The 19,706-nt window shown below is 40.9% G+C and overlaps 2 protein-coding genes across 7 annotated transcripts in view; both read left to right on the top strand.

The window, feature by feature from the left end:
- LOC116480560 (zinc finger protein 227) overlaps positions 1-9,308 on the top strand; it is a 65,336-nt gene extending 56,028 nt beyond the window's left edge. For 5 of the 6 annotated variants that reach the window (XM_058426335.1, XM_058426336.1, XM_058426337.1 and 2 more), the window contains 3 exons: positions 5,465-5,519; positions 7,274-7,400; positions 7,939-9,308. In XM_058426335.1, the coding sequence (XP_058282318.1) occupies positions 5,465-5,519; positions 7,274-7,400; positions 7,939-8,255 (499 nt within the window). In that variant the 3' untranslated portion in view covers positions 8,256-9,308. The remainder of the gene's footprint in view (positions 1-5,464; positions 5,520-7,273; positions 7,401-7,938) is intronic. The other variant, XM_032172665.2, reaches the window with a different exon arrangement.
- A 4,047-nt stretch (positions 9,309-13,355) lies between these two features.
- On the top strand, positions 13,356-18,020 carry LOC116480562 (zinc finger protein 233-like). The gene is given in 2 exon segments (XM_032172668.2): positions 13,356-15,098; positions 15,100-18,020. Coding segments are annotated over 2 exon segments (1,587 nt in total). The 5' UTR covers positions 13,356-14,228; the 3' UTR covers positions 15,817-18,020.
- Positions 18,021-19,706: the final 1,686 nt, after the last annotated feature.

Raw genomic sequence — 19,706 nt, 5'->3', positions numbered from 1 at the left:
GCAGAGAGGAGGGTGTTGACCCCCTGGCTCTTGGTAACATTGTCCCAACGTGAGAGGACTTAATATATGCTATTGCTATTTCTGCTCAGTTGGAGAACAGATTTCCCTCACTCATTAGCAATATTATTTTTCCTGCTGGGCAAATGCTCAAATATTTACGGAATAAACGGGAGGTTGGATTAGGCATGTGTTCATGAATGAGTAATAATAATGTTAATACGTTGAGTACCAGGGTCTCTTCTATAGGCTTTATATGCATTAATTAGCTTAATCTTCATAACAATGATAATAATTTCTATTTTACAGATGACAACATTGATGGGTAAAACATTTATCTTCCCAAAGTAAAATAACAGGAAAGAGCCTGAACTGGGAGTTTGAGCTCAGGCAGAATGGGTTCTTGACCTTTGTGCCACATTCTCCTTCAGCCCTGAGAAATGTCAGTCCCATGGGGGTGCCGTGACTCACGCCTGTAATCCCAACACTTTGGAAGGCTGAGGCGGGAGGATGGCTTGAGCCCAGGAGTTCAACACCAGCCTGGGCAACATAGTGAGACTCCGTCTCTACAAAAAAATTAAAAAATTAGCTGGATGTGGTGGCACACACCTGTGATCCCAGCTACTTTGGAGGCTGAGGCAGGAGGATCGCTTGAGCCCAGGAGGCAGAGGTTGCAGTGAGCTGAGATCTTCCCACTGCACTCCAGCCTGGGCAAGAGAATGAGAGTCTGTCTCAAAAAAATTAAAAATAAAAATAAAAAGAGGAAAAGAAATGGTTTCACAGAGTAGGCAATGACTGGGGGATGCTCAAGAGTCATAATCAAAAAACTTTTAAAAAAAGAATTTGCAGGGAAGAACTCTGAGGAGATGACATTTGAGTAAACCTGACACCGCTATTAAAATAAATAAATAGATAGGGTTTACATTATCCATAGTCTATGACTGACCCTTTTATGAATGATTTCACTTTTTTTTTTTTTTTTTTTTTGAGACTGAGTCTCCCTCTGTCGCCCAGGCTGGAGTGCAGTGGCGCAATCTCAGCTCACCGCAACCTCCCACTCCCAGGTTCAAGCGATTCTCGTGCCTCAGTCTCCCGAGTAGCTGGGATTACAGGTGCCTGCCACCATGCCTGGCTAATTTTTGTATTTTTAGGAGAGATGGGGTTTCACCATGTTGGCCAGGCTGGTCTCGAATTGCTGACCTCAAGTGATCCGCCTGCCTCGACCTCCTAAAGTGTTGGGATTACAGGCGTGAGCCACTGAGCCCGGCCTAATGATTTCACTTTTAAGGATGACCTCGATGTTGCTTGAGCAAAGCAAATGAAATTAAAAACCCAGAAGAAATTGACAGATGAAGTTCATCCTCTCCTCCTCCCAATTAGGAATAGCCTCAGAATTTTGTAGCTCAAAGGAATCTTGGAGATCAATTAGTACAGTCCTTGTCTATGTGTCATTCTTTGATTCCATGTGCATCAAATACTCACTATATCCTAGGTGCTTGGGATAAAAAGATGAGTAATTGTTCATTATCTCACAGGCAAAACAGATGCTTGATTTACTAATTATACCCCAAATGCCCCAGCTACTCTGAAGGCTTCCAAGAGGAGGGATTACAAAAGAAGGACAGGGAAGCTGGTCCTCTCTGGAGGCAGAGTGGCAGGAGCAAAGGCACGAGAGGACTTAACAACCTAGGAATGAACAAAGTCTGGAAATTCAGGCCTAGAAAAGTGGCCCTGGTACATATAGTGAGCAGAGCTGAGCCAGGCACCCCAGACCCCATTTGTTTTTTTCTACTAAATGTTGTGAAATGTCAAGTCTTGCAAAATCCTGTTACTGAGCAGAGCAGGAAGGTGCAGGTAAATATAGGACCAAAACAAAGGGAACTGGATGTTAAAAATTGATATCTCTCCATAGCTTTCAGAAGAGAATACATTGCTCTCGTCCCTACTAGAGTGTTTCTGCCTGAAGTAGGAGGACCCATGAACAGGAGTAGCTATCTGTATTGAATGCTATCTTGTATATACTCACTGAAACTTCTTAATAACCCTACAAGGTAGATACTGTTATTGTCCTCACTTTATGGGTGAGGAAAATAGGCACAAAGAGCTAGTAAGTCAGAAGAGTCAATTAGGATATTAGGTTCCTCATCATCTGGCTCCACTATCTCTCAGCAGATCATTTTCAGCAGTTCATACCCTCCAACTCCCCTTTCACTGATCTCTAAGACATGATTCCCTCCATGTCTTCATATTTCTGATTAGAGAAGGAGACATGATTAAGAGACAGGCTCTGGACTCAGCTGGGTTCAGATGCAGTCTCAGCTCACCAGCTCTGTGACCTTGGGCAACTTAATCTCAGTAATCCTCAGCTTCCTCATCCATTAAATGGGAAAAACAGTCATCATATCATCACTTTTTTAGAGCTTATATAATGTGCCAGAGATGGAACCAAGGCTTTTCCCCCCTATTTTAAAAATTGAGTCATAATTCATATGAAGGGGTGGCCTGCCCCTTCACACCTGTGGGTGCTTCTCGTTAGGTGGGACGAAAGACTTGAGAAAAGGAATAAGACACAGAGACAAAGTGTAGAGAAAGAAAAGCGGGGCCCAGGGGACCGGTGCTGTGCTTACAGAGGACCCACACCGGCCCGGCCTCTGAGTTCCCTTAGTATTTATTGATAATTATCTTTACCATCAAAAAGATAAGGGAGTGACTGGACAATAGGATCATTGTAGGGAGGAAATCAGCAGTAAGACATATGAACAAAAAATCCTTGTAACATCAATAAGTTTAAAAGAAAATGCTGTGCCTTGAGATGCATATGCGAACATCTCCATAAACCTTTTAGCAGTATTGCTCCAGCAAGCCCCACCTTATTCCTAAAGGCGGTTTTCTCCTTACTCAGTAAACAAAGCACACAAAGGGTTTTACCTGGAGATGTTCCATCGCCCAGGGACGGGCAGGAGACAAATGTTTTTCTTTTTCTCTAGATTTAAGAGAATGGTGATGACCTTTAACCATAAGCAGCCTTTAGGCACTTGTTTAACAGAGCACATTCTGCACCACCCAAAATCCTTTTAACCTTAAGTCACCACAGCACATGTCTCTTGCAAGGACAAGGTTGGGGGTAGGGTCACAGATTAACAGCATCTCAAATACAGAACTAAATGGAGTCTCTTATGTCTACTTCCTTCTATATAGACACAGTAACAGGCTGATCTCTCTTTCTTTTCCCCACATTTCCCCCTTTTCTTTTCAACAAAACTACCATTGTCATCACGATACCGAGATTACACACTTCACAAGGTAATAGAATATCACAAAGCAAGTGGAGGCAGGATGAGTTCACAGGGCGGTGTTAAAATTGAAATTAAAATTGCCAACGAAATTTTTGGGCACACATAGTCATTGATAACATTTTATCAGGAAATAGGGTTTGAGAGTAGACAACCTGACTGGCCAAAATTTATTAGGTGGGAATTTCCTCATCCTGATAAGCCTGGGAGCACTACAGGAGGCCGGGGCTTATTTCATCCCTTCGGCTTCAACCGTAAAAGGCGGCACGCCTCCAAGGGGGTCGTTTATAGGCCTACCCTCAGAGCGCATTCTCTTTCTCAGGGATATTCCTTGCTGAGAAAAAGAATTCAGCGATATCTCTCCTATTTGTGTGCAAAAGGAGAAAAGATATGGCTCTGTTCCGTCCGGCTCACCGGCGGCCAGTTCAAGGTTACCTCCCTTGTTTCCTGAACACCGCTGTTATCTCGTTCTTTTTTCACGATGCCCAGTTTTCGTATTGTTCAAACACACGTCCTCTACAAACAATTTGTGTAGTTAAGGCAATCATCACAGGGTCCTGAGGTGACATATATCCTCCTCAGCTTGCAAAGAAGATGATGGGATTAAGAGATTAAAGTAAAGACATAAGAAATTACAAAAGTATAAATTTTGGAGAACTAATAAAATGTCCATGAAATCTTCATATTTTGTGTTTTTCTGCTGTGGCTTCAGCCAGTCCCTCAGTTCAAGGTCCCTGACTTCCCGCAACATTCATATACCATATAATTCACCCTTTTAAAGTGTACAATTTGGTGGTATTTAGTGTATCCACAATGTTAGGTTGTAAACCATCACCATTTTCTAATTGAAGAACATTTGTATCACCTCCAAAAGAAACCTCATATTCCCTAGCCATTACTCTTTACTATCTCCTCTCTCAGCCCCTGGCAACTATTAATTTACTTTTTGTCTTTATGGATTAGCCTGGCCAAGACTATTTGATTTGCTCATTAATCCCAAAAGCAACTGTAAATTAAGATCTATTATTAGTACTACAGTATTTTTCATTTAAGTGAGACAGATACTGTCAAACTTTTGTTTAAAAAAAAAAACTAACAGAGACACATTTTAAATTATTTCCTTATGACAGTGAGCCTGGGAAAGGGAGATATACCATTGAGACTCTCCTGGCTGCATGAAGAAAATTCATAAGTATTTATACCTTTTACAAAACTGAATGCTGATATCAATTAAATATTACAGGACAACATAGTAGTAAGTAATATAGCCAATCAGAATTTTAGACTTTTCAGAGGTAAAGGTGAATTTCATAAGATAAAGCATTGTACAGTCTTTGAAATTTGGATGTTATAAAAGACTATCTTATTGGAAATGATGGCAAAAGACATTTGCAACAACAATTTTATGATGCATAATATCATCTGCTTTTCTGCAGCTGCAGGGAAATCAGTTATATGAGTTTCCATCTGTTCACACATTTGACCCTTATAATAATCTTGCAAGAAAGCACTATTTTTCTCATTTGCAGGTGACAGATTTGAGGAATGGGGAGGTTAAATAGCTTAAACAGAATTAGTAGCCATGCCAGGATTTGACCCCAGGCTTTGTGACCCCAGAATCCACTTTTGTAGCCAGTACATTCTGCTGCCTTTCATTTCCCACAATATCCAGTATGAGAATGATAACCCTGGAAACGATAAAGGGCTCTTATTTTAGGCTTGCTACTTAGAGTTGGGCAGGTTGTTCACTGCATAAGGGCCCCTGGCTGAGGGGCTAGTGATATGTGCTGAAGAAAGGGTCACCTTTTTTTTTTTTTGAGACAAAGTCTGGCTCTGTCACCTAGGCTGGAGTACAGTGGCACCATCTTGGCTCACTGCAACCTCCACCTTCCAGGCTCAAGCCATCCTCCCACTTCAGTCTCCCAAGTAGCTGGGATTACAGGTGTGTGCCACCACACCCAGCTAATTTTTGTATTTTTTTGTAGAGATGGGGTTTTGTCATGTTGCTCTGGCTAGTCTTGGACTTCTGAGCTCAAGCAATCTGCCTGCCTCGGCCTCCCAAAGTGCTGGGATTACAGGCGTGAGCCGCCATGCCCGGCCACCTTTTAAAAATTCACCCAGAACAGCCATGTGGGCTAGGGCCTGTTTCTCATGGCTTCTTTCTTTTTTCCCAGTTCTGCCTTCCTAGGACCCTGCCCTTCCCTAGAAGGAGCAGGAGAAAATGACCAAGTGAGTTGAGTTTTGATTTTTATCTCTTAAAATGACATCTCTTTTTCTCAAAGATTAGACACTTTTTTTTCTCTTCCTTGGAAAAGATAAAGGAGGAAAACTAGTTACTTGATTTTCGGTTGGTTCAATTTTTTGTTTATGTCTTTAGCTTTTGTTTTGGTAGTTTTATCGTCTTCATTTCACAAGTAGTAATGCAAAAATCTGTAGATATCAAAAATGGGAGAAAACCTCCACATTACTACATTGCATACAAATCTATTCCCCCATACTATTTTATATGTATTTACATATTGTATGTCTTATATCTATACTTGTCAGTGTATTTTAAAGAACTACAATCACATTCTATATACAATTTTCTTTTTTCAGTTAATGTTATTACTAGAGTTTTGTATGATTTAGTGTTCTTTTATGTATTTGTCTCAGAAGGGTTTTCATTTTTTGTCTAATTTTTCAGAGGCTACGAACAAACATACACAATGCTGTGTCTCTAAATAGTATTTCAATTTGCAATACTTTTTCATGGGGCTTTAAAAATGCAATATTTACTTACAGAAATTACATATATCTTAAGTGGTCAGGTCAATAAGTTTTATATCCCACTTTGACAGTTGTATAATTGCATTAGCTCACGATTCAGAACAAGATATAGAACATTTATATTACCCCAAATGGTCCCTTCTATCTCTTTCAAGTCAGTTCCTTACTCCCCAGAGGCATCCTCTGTTATCCCTTACCCACTTCTCACCCTTTCCCCGAGGCCCTAAAGTCCATTGTGTCATTCTTAGACCTTTGGATCCTCATAGCTTAGCTCCCACTTATGAGTGAGAACATACGATGTTTGGTTTTCCATTCCTGAGTTACTTCACATAGATTGTCTCCAGTATCATCCAGCTTGCTGCGAATGCCATTAATTCATTCCTTTTTATGGCTGAGTAGTAGTCCATCATATATATATACTACAGTTTCTTTTCTTTTCTTTTTTTTTTTTTTTGAGACGGAGTCTTGCACTGTTGCCCAGGCTGGAGTGCAGTGGTGCGATCCTGGCTCACTGCAATCTCCGCCTCCCGGGTTCAAGCAATTCTCCTGCCTCAGCCTCCCGAGTAGCTGGGATTACAGGCACCTGCCACCATACCCAGCTAATTTTTTGTATTTTTAGTAGAGATGGCGTTTCACTATGTTGGCCAGGCTGGTCTCGAACTCTTGACCTCGTGATTCACCCACCTCGGCCTCCCAAAGTGCTGGGATTACAGGCGTGAACCACTGCGGCCAGCCACACAGTTTCTTTATCTGCTCATTGATTGATGGGCATTTGGGTTGGTTCCATATTTTTGCAACTGCAAATTGTGCTACTATGAACATGCATGTACAAACACCTTTTTCAGTGTTGGGACTAAATTGACCCAACATTTCTAGGACAATTTGGTAGTATCAGTCAAGGTATAAAATACATATTCCGTGTGATTCAAGGTTTACAGTGCTGGGGCATTTACTGTTGGAATACTTACAAATGTCACCAAATTAAATACACGGGTTATTTTTTAGTAGCACACACTTTTGATGTGACTGTGGAAAAGTAGTAGTCTATGAGATTGGCATGTGGGATGGAGAAAAGGAGGAAGCTACTTAAAGTTGATTCGAGGCCCTCACAATCCAGAACATCTTCCTGCCTGTTCTTTCTACCAGCTCAGTGCTGCCTCTCTCCCAGTAGATATTGTCCGTAAGATTGAGATTACATCTGCTTGATGTTGTAGGAGATGGTGACATTCAAGGATGTGGCTGTGGTCTTCACCAGGGAGAAGCTGGGGTTGCTGGACCTTGCCCAGAGAAAGCTGTACCAAGATATGATGCTGGAAAACTTCAGGAACCTGCTGTCAGTGGGTGAGCACAGGTACCTTCTGTAACTGAGTATCAGCCCTCTGGACTGTCCTGCTTTCAATTATTTAAGACTTTGGGATGCTTAAAATGCTTCCCTGAACTTGGGGATGTGAATTTTCTAATCCCTCAGGGACATCTTGTCTATACCTTGTCTATTTTTCTCAAATTGCAGTTGTGAAATCTTGGTGGGTTTTGAAATCAGTTGGTGAGTCACATTGTTATTGTGTTTAATGAAATGAAGTAGAAATATTATAGCTCGTCAGGAACTGCATTCAGTGCAACAAAAATTGTAAGTAAAAACGGGAAAGAAGATGTGATAAAAGTAGATAATGGTTAGGATCAGATTATCTGATCACTTGATTTCAGTGATTTACATTTACGTATTTGTGTACCGGATCACAAATTAAAAGGTATTCAGACAATAGCTCATGATCACAATTTTGAAAAATACTACTTAGAGCGCATGAAAATGGTGGTGTTGGAATTAAAATTTTTGACTATAATGCATTCACTTTATATATATGCCATTTCTTTTTCACAGGCTATCAACCCTTCAAACTAGATGTGATATTACGGTTGGCAAAAGAATACAAGCTTTGGATGATGGAGACAGAAATCCATGGTTCAGGTGAGAACCATGCAGCTCTGAGTCTTTGTGGGGTACAGCCTAGTCCTCTCCTCCTCACCCCCTCCTCAGCCACAAGCCTGGCCCAAGACCCCAGCATTCATCACCCCGGTTTACTGCAGCAGCTTGCACATGACCTTCCTCCTTCTACCTCCCTCCAGTCCATTCTCCACATAGCAGCCAGATCATGTAAGTCAGATCATGTCGCTCCTTGGCTCAAAAGCCTTCTGTGACTTCCCATCTCACTCATTAATTCCAAAATCTGTACGAGCCTTCAGGGTCCTATGTGACCTGGTCACCCACTCCCTGTGAACTGATTTCCTATTCTTTGCTTTTCACTCAGTTCTTTCCAGCCACACAAGCCTGCTGTGTGTTTCTTATACATGCCAAGTGTGCTTTTGTTGTTTTTTGTTTTTTTTTTTTAAGACAGGTCTCACTCTGTGGCCCAGGCTGAAGTGCAGTGGTGCAATCATGGTATACTGCAGCCTCGACCTCCCAGGCTCAATGGATCTTCTCACCTCAGTCTCCTGAGTAGCTGGGATGAGACTACAGGCACATGCCATTATGCTGGACTAATTTTAAAACTATGTATATATACATTTTTTTGGTAGAGATGAGGTCTCACCATATTACCCAGGTTGGTCTCAAACTCCTGAGCTCAAGCAATCCTCCCACTTCAGCCTCCCAAAGTGTTAGGATTACAGGCATGAGCCACTGTGCCCGGCATACATGTATTTCTTTCTACCTGAAGCCTTTTGCTCTGCTGTCTGCCTGGGATGTTCTTACCTCATACATCCTCTTGGCTCCCAGCCTACTTCCTTTGTGTCTGGTCAGATGTCATCTCATCACAGAAACCTGTTTATATATATATATATATATATATATGGAGTCTTGCTCTGTTGCCAGGCTGGAGTGCTGTGGCATGATCTTGGCTCACTGCAACCTCCGACTTCCTGGAAACCTGCTTTGACTGCCCTGTTTAAAATACCTATCCTTGGCTGGGTGTGATGGCTCATCCCTGTAATCTCAGCACTTTGAGAGGCCAAGGTGGCAGGATCACTTGAGGCCAGGAGTTTAAGACCAGCCTGGACAACATAGTGAGACCCCACCTCTACAAAAAAATAAAAAAAATTAGCTCACAGTGAGCTATAATTGTGCCACTGCACTCTAGCCTGGGCGACAGAGCAAGACCCTGTCACAAAAATAAATAAATACACACATACATACATTTAATTAAATACCCATCTCTTTATTCTGCCTGACTTTGTGATTAATCATCAATCATCAGCTGACATATTCATGTATTATATTTTGTTTACTTTTTTATGGTCTCTTTCCCCATTAGAGTATAACTTCATGAGCATAAGAATTTTACCTGTTTTCTTTTCATTTTTCTTTTTCTTTTCTTAGAGATGGGGGTCTGGCTTTTTCACCTAGGCTGGAGTGCAGTGATACAATCATAGCTTGCTGCAGCTCAGACTCCTGGGCTGGGACTACAGGAGTGCACTACTGTGCCCAACACTAATTTTACCTGTTTTAAAATTGCTGATCCTTATTGCCTTTAATAGGCTTGGCACATAATACCTGTTCATTTAATATTTGTTGAATGAGTGACTGAATGAGTGAATGAATGGGTTAATGGACCAATGTCGGTAACATCAGTTAATGGACTAATGGATAGGTGTTTCCATTTGAATAGTAGTGAAATGGCTCCCTCACAGATCTCCCTAACCTGTGGTATCTGGGTGACTTTTGGTGAGAGTTGCCTCATGCATACACCCAGTGACAACCTCCCTGTTCTGCTTTCACCCCTCTCCTTCTATTCTTTCTCTTCCTTATTTCATTCCCCCTTTTCTTCACTCCTTCCTTCATTTATCTTTAATTTGAATATACATCATAGATACCTAAAATATACTAATTAAAGTCATTCCTACTTGATAGAAGCACCAAAACGCAAACCTAAATTAAAAAACAAAAAAGCAAACCAAAAGCCCAGGAGAATCTCTCTGCTTCTCTGAGAGAGACAGGCCCTGGATTTTGTAAGTAGCTGGGGAAGTAAAATCTTTCCAATCTTCTTATCTTTTATTTTCTTGTATCTCCATGCTGCATGAAGGTTTACTGCATTGCAATCAGGAATGTTAGATGCTGACTTCTTTGACTGACTGCCTCATTTTTAAAAATTTTCTTTTTTTGTTTTTGACAGCCTCATTTTTGTGTATAAACCTAAACTTGGGAATTATGATCCCAGTTATTGCCATTGTCCTTTTTTTTTCTTAACAGGTAGCTTCCCAACTTCTTCTTTGCCTCCTTGAGCAAACCTTGACTGTTTTTTTTTTCTTTTTTTGAGATGGAGTCTTGCTCTGTCGCCAGGCTAGAGTGCAGTGGCACAATCTTGGCTCACTGCAACCTCTGCCTCTCGGGTTCAAGCGATTCTCCTGCCTCAGCCTCCCAAGTAGCAGGGACTATAGGTGCATGTCACCACACCCAGCTAATTTTTGTATTTTTAGTAGAGATGGGGTTTCACCATGTTGGCTAGGATGGTCTCTATCTCTTGACCTTGTGATCTACCCGCGTTGGCCTCCCAAAGTGCTGGGATTACAGGCATGAGCCACCGTGCCCGGCCACAAATCTTTACTTTTTTTAAATTTTTGGCCAATTTTTTATTGAAATATATACAGAAAACTGTACAAATTGTAACTGTATAGCTGCCTAAATTTTCAGAAAGTAAAATGGCTTGTTTTACAGTTCTTTTTTATTGAGGTAAAATTTACATGTGCACACCTTAAGTGTGCAATTTGATGAGTTTTCACAAAAGGATATAACTATGTAACTCACAGCCCTTGGAAAACTGAACAAATCTGACAGCGTATTCTACCCCCACCTCTCTTTGTTTTTTGGCAAACATCAGAATTTTTTAGGGTTTCACATTCTGCCTGTCCATCTAGGTAGCCAGCTCCACCTATACAAAATATTCCTGAGGTCTATTTTCACTGGACAGAAGTACAAATTAAAGGGCATCTTCTCCCTCAAGGATCAATAAAACAAAACCTCACAGAGTATGGTGTTAAGTGGATCTCACTGTCTTCACTTCTCATGGAGAGAGTTCACAGGCAGAGAATAAAGAGGTGTCATTAAAGGACTATTTCAGAACACAGTTACTCTTCTGATGTATGTTCAGCCTAGTTATAATTTTTATGACACCTGTGTTATCAATTATAACAAATTACTGTAAAACTTAGCACCTTGGCCAGTTGTGGTGGCTCACGCCTGTAATCCCAGCACTTTGGGAGGCTGAGGCAGGCAGATCACCTGAGGTCAGGAGTTCGAGACCAGCCTGGCCAACATGGTGAAACCCCATCTCTACTAAAAATACAAAAAAAAAAAAATTAGCCAGGTGTGGTGGCAGGCACCTGTAATCCCAACTACTGGGGAGGCTGAGGCAGGAGAATCATTTGAACCCTGGAGGCAGAGGTTGCACTGAGCTGATATCATACCATTGCACTCCATCCTGGGGAACAAGAGTGGAACTTCATCTCAAAACAAAACAAAAACCTTAGCACCTTAAAACAACGAACATTGGTTTATAGTTTCTATGGGTTAGGCATATGGGAGCAGCTTAGCTTAACCCTGAGTGAGGGTTCTCACTCAGGATCTCAAAAAGCTGTTAAAGAGTGACCCTGGAAGGCTTGACTGGGACTGAAGGACCTGCTTCCAAGGTGGGCTCGTTCACATGGCTGTGGCAGGAGGCTTCACTTCCTTGCTAAGTGAACTGTTCCCTAGGGCTGCTGAAGTGTCCTCAAAACATGGCAGCTAGTTTCTCCCAGACCCAGTGATTCAGGAGAGTGGAAGATAGAAGCCACAGTGTTTTTTTGACCTAGCATCAGAAGTGACAGATCATCACTTCTGCCATATTCTATTGGTTTCACAGACCCAAGCTTGATACAGTGTGGGAGGGGACTTCAAAAGGAAGTGGATTCCAATGGGGAGTGATCATTGGGGACCATCTTGTATTAGCCATTTAGGCTTATCAGAAAATTCAGTCAAACTAAGTGGCAACAATTATCAATGCCTTTACTCCTATAGGGTGTGTCAGCTATGGGAATAAGTTTTCTAATTCTTTTTCATTTATCATGTTCACTAATTGAATATTATTTACTTAGAACCTCATTGAGAAGAAGGAGAATTCTCCCAATCTAACTCATCAAATGTGTATGTTTAAAGACTAAATTAAGGAAATAAGGGTACTATCTTATGGGTTCATTCTCAAGACAGAGAAGATATTTTTCTATATTCTCTTCACTTTTGCCAAGGATGTCCCCTCTTTCTCTCTGAGAAATCTTGGCATCACTTGATAATCCACTTGTAAATGCTGAAGGAGAGATTCAGGATTTTCTAACCATTTTTGGGCTTTTTTTTTATTATCATATACAGATGCAGGTTGTACAATGTAACCATGATTGTGAGGCTCACATATAGCCAGGATTTTGTAGATTTTATACATCTGCCATGGAAAAGAGGAGAGGATTTTTTTTTTTTTTGAGACGGAGTCTCACTCTGTAGCCCAGGCTTGAGTGCAGTGGCACGATCTCCACTCACTGCAAGCTCTGCCTCCAGGGTTCACACCATTATCCTGCCTCAGCCTCCCAAGTAGCTGGGACTATAGGCGCCTGCCACCATGCCCGGCTAATTTTTCTGAATTTTTAGTAGAGATGGGGTTTCACCATGTTAGCCAGGATGGTCTCAATCTCCTGACCTCGTGATCTGCCCGCCTTGGCCTCCAAAAGTGCTGGGATTACAGGCGTGAGCCACCGCACCCGGCCAAAGAGGAGAGGATTTTTAAGTGATTATTCTTATGGACAAAGAGGTAAAGTTTCTCCTCTATAACATCTTTCTAGGATATCTTTTTGTTGATCTGTAGCCTGTGTATTTGACCACATACGTAAGTCTTGGTATTGGCCAGGCATGGTGGCTCACACCTGTAATCCCAGCCCTTTGGGAGGCCAAGGCAGGCAGATGATTTGAGGTCAGGAGTTCGAGAAAGACCAGCCTGGTCAACATGGTGAAACCCTGTCTTTACTAAAAATACAAAAAAATTAATGGGGTGTGGTGGCATGCACTTGTAGTCCCAGCTCCTCCAGAGGCTGAGGCAGGAGAATCACTTGAACCCCAGAGGTGGAGGTTTCAGTAAGCCGAGATCATGCCATCACACTCCAGCCTGGGTGACAGAGTGAGACTCTGTCTAAAAAAAAAAAAAAAAAAAAAAATCCTCTCCTCTTTTCCATGGCAGATGTATAAAATCTACAAAATCCTGGCTATATGTGAGCCTCAGAATCATGGTTACATTGTACAACCTGCAGTCTCAAAAAAAAAAAAAAGTCTTGGTATAGCTCTAAATGAGTCTCATTAACATTTTGTATATAGAAGCCAGCCTTTTTTGTTCCCATAGGCATGAAAAAAACCAATGACAGTCCGGGTGCAGTGGCTCACGCCTGTAATCCTGGCACTTTGGGAGGCCGAGGCGGGCAGATCACGAGGTCAGGAGATCGAGACCATCCTGGCTAACATAGTGAAACCCCGTCTCTACTAAAAATACAAAAAAATGAGCTGGGCATGGTGGTGGGCGCCTGTAGTCCCAGCTACTCGGGATGCCGAGGCAGGAGAATGGTGTGAACCTGGGAGGTGGAGCTTGCAGTGAGCCGAGATCACACCACTGCACTCCAGCCTGAGCGACAGAGTGAGACTCTGTCTAAAAAAAAAAAAAAAAAAAGAGAAAAAAACCAATGATAAAGTCAAGCTGAACTCTCCACTGGTTTATTAAGGTTTCCCAATGTGGTCAACCTGTGAAATGTTTTCTTTTATTTCTGAACAAATATTCACTTGTCTTCATTTTTATTTCTGAGTTCCCTTTATCATTCCAGGACACAGGAATCAAAATGAGACAGATACCCTTTAAGAAGTAAGATTAAGATTCCTTTCATATGAAGACCTTTTATGCTGGCAAATATGGGAACAATTTACAAGTAAATTAACCAGTAATCAAGACTTCATAATAAATCTTCAAGGCAAGAGGTCCAAGTTGCTAAAACAAGGCGATTCTCCCTGTCAGGTGTGGACAGGAGAATCTATTCAGGTCTCTGAAGATGAGAACTATATAATAAAGCTGCAAGGGGGGGAGTTCAAATAGCATAAAAAATCAAGAGCTTCCAATGAGGACCACCTGTGATTTCTGGAGGAAAATGTATCTGAGAGAACCACAGAATTATCAGAGTAGGTGTCAGCAAATTGATGTAAAAAATAATCTCTGTAAATGTGATCATTGTGTTAGGCAAAGGATTGCTCATCAACATGATGATCATGGAGTACACAAAAGAGAGAAAGCTTTTAGCCACAATAATTGTGAAAAAGACTGTGTGAAGGAATCATCCCAGCATAGCATAATCCAATCAGGAGAGCAAACCTCTGATGAGAATGGAAAAGGCTTCAGTGTTGGCTGTAATCTTGAACTTCACCAGCAACTACACTTAAGAGACAAGCCTCATGTAAGTGTTGAGTACGGGAAGGGCATAGGTTACAGCTCAGGGCTTCCCAGGCATCAGTGTTTCCACATAGGAGAGAAATGCTATAGGAATGGTGACAGTGGTGAGGGCTTCAGTCAGGGCTCACATCTGCAACCTCATCAGAGAGTCAGCACAGGAGAGAACCTCTACAGATGTCAGGTCTGTGCCCAGAGCTTCAACCAGAACTCCTGTCTTCCCTCTCATGAGCTTACTCACCCAGGAGAGAAGTTGTGTACATGTGGCAGGTGTGGGAAGGGCTTCCATCATAGCTTAGATTTTTACATTCACTGTGTAGACAGTGCTGGAGAGAGAGCCTGTAAATGTGATGTATATGATAAAGGCTTCAGGCAGACATCACAACTTCAAGCCCATCAGAGAGGTCACTCTAGAGACAAGACATACAAATGGGAAGTAAGTGACAGAATATTTAATAGGAATTCTGGTCTTCACCAGAGAGTTCACACTGGAGAGAAACCATATAAATGTGAGGTATGTGATAAGGGCTTCAGTAAGGCCTCAAATTCTTCAAGCCCATCAGAGAATCCACACTGGAGAGAAACCCTACAAATGTGATATGTGTGATAAGAACTTCAGCGGTAATTTCCACCTTCAGGCCCATCAGAGAGTCCATACAGGAGAGAAACCCTACAAATGTGACATATGTGGGAAGGACTTCAGTCAGATCTCTCATCTTCAGGCCCATCAGAGAGTTCACACAGGAGAGAAGCCATACAAATGTGAGACATGTGGGAAGGGCTTTAGTCAGAGTTCGCATCTCCAAGACCATCAGCAAGTCCATACTGGAGAGAAACCCTACAAATGTGATGTGTGTGGGAAAGGCTTCAGTTGGAGTTCACATCTTCAAGCCCATCAGAGAGTTCACACAGGAGAGAAACCATACAAATGTGAAGAATGTGGGAAAGGCTTCATCTGGAACTCATATCTTCATGTTCATCAGAGGATCCACACAGGAGAGAAACCCTATAAATGTGGCGTGTGTGGTAAGAGCTTCAGTCAGACTTCACATCTTCAAGCCCATCAGAGAGTCCATACTGGAGAGAAACCATACAAATGTTTTGTGTGTGGTAAGGGTTTTAGTAAGAGTTCATGTCTTCAGATTCATCAGAGAGTCCATGATGGTGATGAATCTATTAATCATGAGTGTGACAGAGGTGTTCTTCAAGACTTAGACTTCCCATTTTCCTTAGAAAATCCGCACAGTAGAGAATATTTATAAAATGTCATGTTTTAAGAATTCATGAGCTGAGTTTTTATAGTCATCTGAATTCCACTGAAGAAAACCTATTTTTGTATGAATATGACCAGTTTCAAGCAGAGCTCAAAATGTCACAGTTGTCAAGAGAACACACAACACAGAAACCCTATAAAGAATGATACAATACGTTTCAATCAGAACCTTCACATTCAATAAACAATATGCAGGAGTGAAGCCTTCAAAATGATAAGGTCAGGTCAGAACTTTAGCAAAAGTATAATGAGGGACATGACAAAATCTGTGTCCACTAGAATCTAAGCTCCATGGAGGAACATTGTTTACTGCTGTATGATCGTGACCTTGAACCAGTACCTAACAAATAGTGGCTTCCCTGGAATTGTTTAACTTGATAGGAAAAATCTATCATATATAGGACATATATTTGAATATTTCAGTGAGCTCAGCCCCAATTCGTCATTATAATTGTACTGGGAAAAGGATTCTTGCAAGAAGCCTTAAAATGAATTCAAGGAAATGACATTTAATTAAAACACATAAAACCATGCAGTCTACAATTTAAGTAATACTTTTGCAATTGGCTTCTGTCCTCATCCAGCTTCATTTTCCAAGCCGTAATAGGCCAAAGTTTCTATCTGATCATTTAAGACTTTTTCCATACAGTGTACAGCTGTGCTATGTTTCTCTGGCGGGGGCTTTTGCTATCTTTCTTTTTGGGAGCTTATGTGATAGAAACAGACTGAATGAAGAAAAAAATCCCAACTGGTTTTCAGTTCCATAAAGCTTCATGAGAAAGGTTTTGCAGAAAAGGGGAACATCATATGGCATGCATTTTAGATGTTAAACCAAGCTGTTAAGGACACAGCATTTTGGACAACACCCCATACTTCTCAGACATCATTACACGTTATGCAGTGTGTAATGATCAAATTATAGTAATTGGATGAAGGGTTTACTCAGGTGTATATTTAGTGGAGGTGGGAGAAAGTTTCCCACTTTTTTTTTTGTCCTGGACCTTACCTTCCAGGACAATTAGTACTTAAGTTCTATGATATCTCATTTCATGCTATCATCAGAAATACAGGGCCAATAAATGAAAAAGAAAAAATAAATTAAAAAGATAAAAACAAAAAAAGAAATACAGGGCCAATAATGCTTTGCTTTGTCACCACCAGATTACTAGGGTGGGCTGCTGGAGCACATGGTTGTTTAAATCAAGATGTTTTCAATTGTGAGAAATGGAAAATCAAACTCCAACTAGCTGGAACAAAATTTATTGGTATGCATATTTAAAAAGAAGAGGCTGGGCATGGTAGCTTATGCCTGTAATCCCAGCACTTTGGGAGGCCAAGGCGGGCAGATCACAGGTCAGGAGTTTGAGACCAGCCTGGCCAATATGGTGAAACCCAGCCTCTACTAAAAATACAAAAATTAGTCGGGTGTGGTGGCGGGTGCCTGTAAACCCAGCTACTCAAGAGTCTGAAGCAGGAGAATCGCTTGAACCTGGGAAGCGGAGGTTGCCATGAGCTGAGATGGCGCCACTGCCTTCCAGCCCAGGGGGCCAGTATGAGACTCCATCTCAAACAAAACAAAACAAAAAACAAAAAGAATACAGGTAGGACAGGACTAGGTCTCGTTGAAACAGGGCTCTAGGTTAATTCTTCTGTGATTCCCTCACCTCTGCCCTTCTGGTTGAGTTGATTCCCATATTTGTTCATTCCAACCTACTGAAGAAATTTACTTAAAGAATAGATGCTCAGTTAACATTCTCATATCACACTCCCTTTTCTGTGCACTTCTAAAGCAGTTATTTTCGGAACCTCTTTTTGCTCTTAATCATGTAGAGACTTTTCATTTTCCTAAAGATATCATATCTAAACAAATACTCATAGAGGTACTGTGGGTTATGGTTTGCCATTTGAACCATGCATCAACCTTCTGGAGAATCTTTTAAAGTATATATATTTTTCCAGAGTAAAATTAATTTTTTTCATAAAACACTTGAAATAGTTTTTCTTAATATATTAATAGTTGTATATATTTATGGGATGCATGTGATATTTTGATTTGTGCACATACAATGTGTAATGATCAAATCACGGTAATTGGGATATCCATCACCTCAAACATTTATCATTTCTTTGTGTTGGGAACATTCTAAATCTTCTAGTTATTTTGAAATATACAATAAATTCTTGTTAACTGTAGTTGCCCTACTGTGTTATTGATTAGATAGAATAAATAAGTTCTAGTGTTACTGACAATGTTCTATCTAATCATATTTTTGTACCCATTAACCAGCCTCTCTTCATCCTTCCCTCACCCCTATCCATCCCAACCTCTGATAACCACCATTCTAAATCACTTCCTCCTTGAGATCAATATTTTTAGTTCCCATATAGGAATGAGAATATGCAAAATGTGTCTTTCTATGCCTGGATGATTCCACTTAATATCCTCTGGTTCCATCCATGTTGCTGCAAGTGACAGGAGAAAGAAAATGTGGTATATACACACAACGGAATATTATCCAGCCATTAAAATAATAAAATCCTGTCATTTGCAGCAAGAGATTGTCTGATTTTTTTTATTTCTATTTATTTATTTTTTTGAGACAAGTCTCAGTTGACCAGGCTGGAGTGCAGTGGCGCAATCCTAGTTCACTGTAGTCCCAACCTGCTGGACTCAAGCAATCCTCCCACTTCAGCTTCCTGAGTACCAGGGACTACAGGCATGCACCAACATGCCCAGCCAATTTTTTGTAAAGCAGGTCTCACCATGTTGCCCAGATTAGTCTCGAACTCCTGAGCTCAAGCTATTTTCCTGCCTCGGCATCCCAAAGTGCTGGGATTACAGGCATGAGCCATTGCGCCTGGCCTGAATAAAGAATTTTATCTATATATTCTTGGTCTAAAGAGAAAAAGACCTGCAAACAAATCATGAACACTAACAAAGTTTGTTATGTGCATTCATGTTATTTGACAACTCCAAAAATACTTGCCATGTATTGGAGGACTGAACAGATGCATAAACTTACTGATGATGCTGGGGGCCAATTTCTGACTCTTACTGAAAGAAGTAAATATGGAATGGGAAAATCCCTTAGGAAGAATCCTGCAATACTTATTTAAAATTAGAGGGATCAGTATTTTACATAGACACACACAGACACACACACACAACTATTATCCCAATAATGATTAGTATGCACAGCACCCAGATCTTGGTTTTTAAGTATCATTCCCCACTAAAAGCAATCAGAGCTCTACAGAATCTGTGGCTGAGGCAGGGAATATACAAGATAAACCTAATATCTTATTGTACCAGAAAACAAAGGTTCATATGGATGACAGACAGGTAGAGAGACATGGGGGTAGGGGAAGGACAAGCTCTTCTAACAAACAGTAGGATGCCAATTACTAAAAATAGAAGGAATGACGGAGTCAGAAAGTCATCATTTTGCAGTCATCACAGTAATAACTGATTCAGACAAGAATCATCAATGAACACTAAAACTAGTGGGAGAAAAATGAGGTGATAACATAGTCTCAAAGATCTTCCCACAAATTGCTTATTAATTTCAAAGCCAAAATAGCAACTTTTTAGTGGAAAAACCTGGGAGACACCAGTTTATACAAGTTATCAATGCTAACGGCAACAAAACACATCATGTGTTTCCTATTGTGATGCACGGAGATGTATGCATTAGTCATGCAATACTCAATCTACAAACATTTAACTTGAATCTAATCATGAGGACTCAAACTCAAATTTAGGGTTGTTCTACAAAATAGCTTTTTGGCTTCAAAATGCTCATTTCATGAAAGACAAACAATGGCTATGGAACTGATCCAGGCTGAAGACTAAAGAAACATGACAATGAAATGCAGGGC

Source organism: Hylobates moloch, unplaced genomic scaffold (genome assembly GCF_009828535.3).
Source record: "Hylobates moloch isolate HMO894 unplaced genomic scaffold, HMol_V3 SCAFFOLD_13, whole genome shotgun sequence".
In the NCBI taxonomy this organism is placed as follows: domain Eukaryota; kingdom Metazoa; phylum Chordata; class Mammalia; order Primates; family Hylobatidae; genus Hylobates; species Hylobates moloch.
The sequence above is the reverse complement of the archived record's forward strand: the minus strand, read 5'-3'. Positions and strand labels throughout refer to the sequence as shown.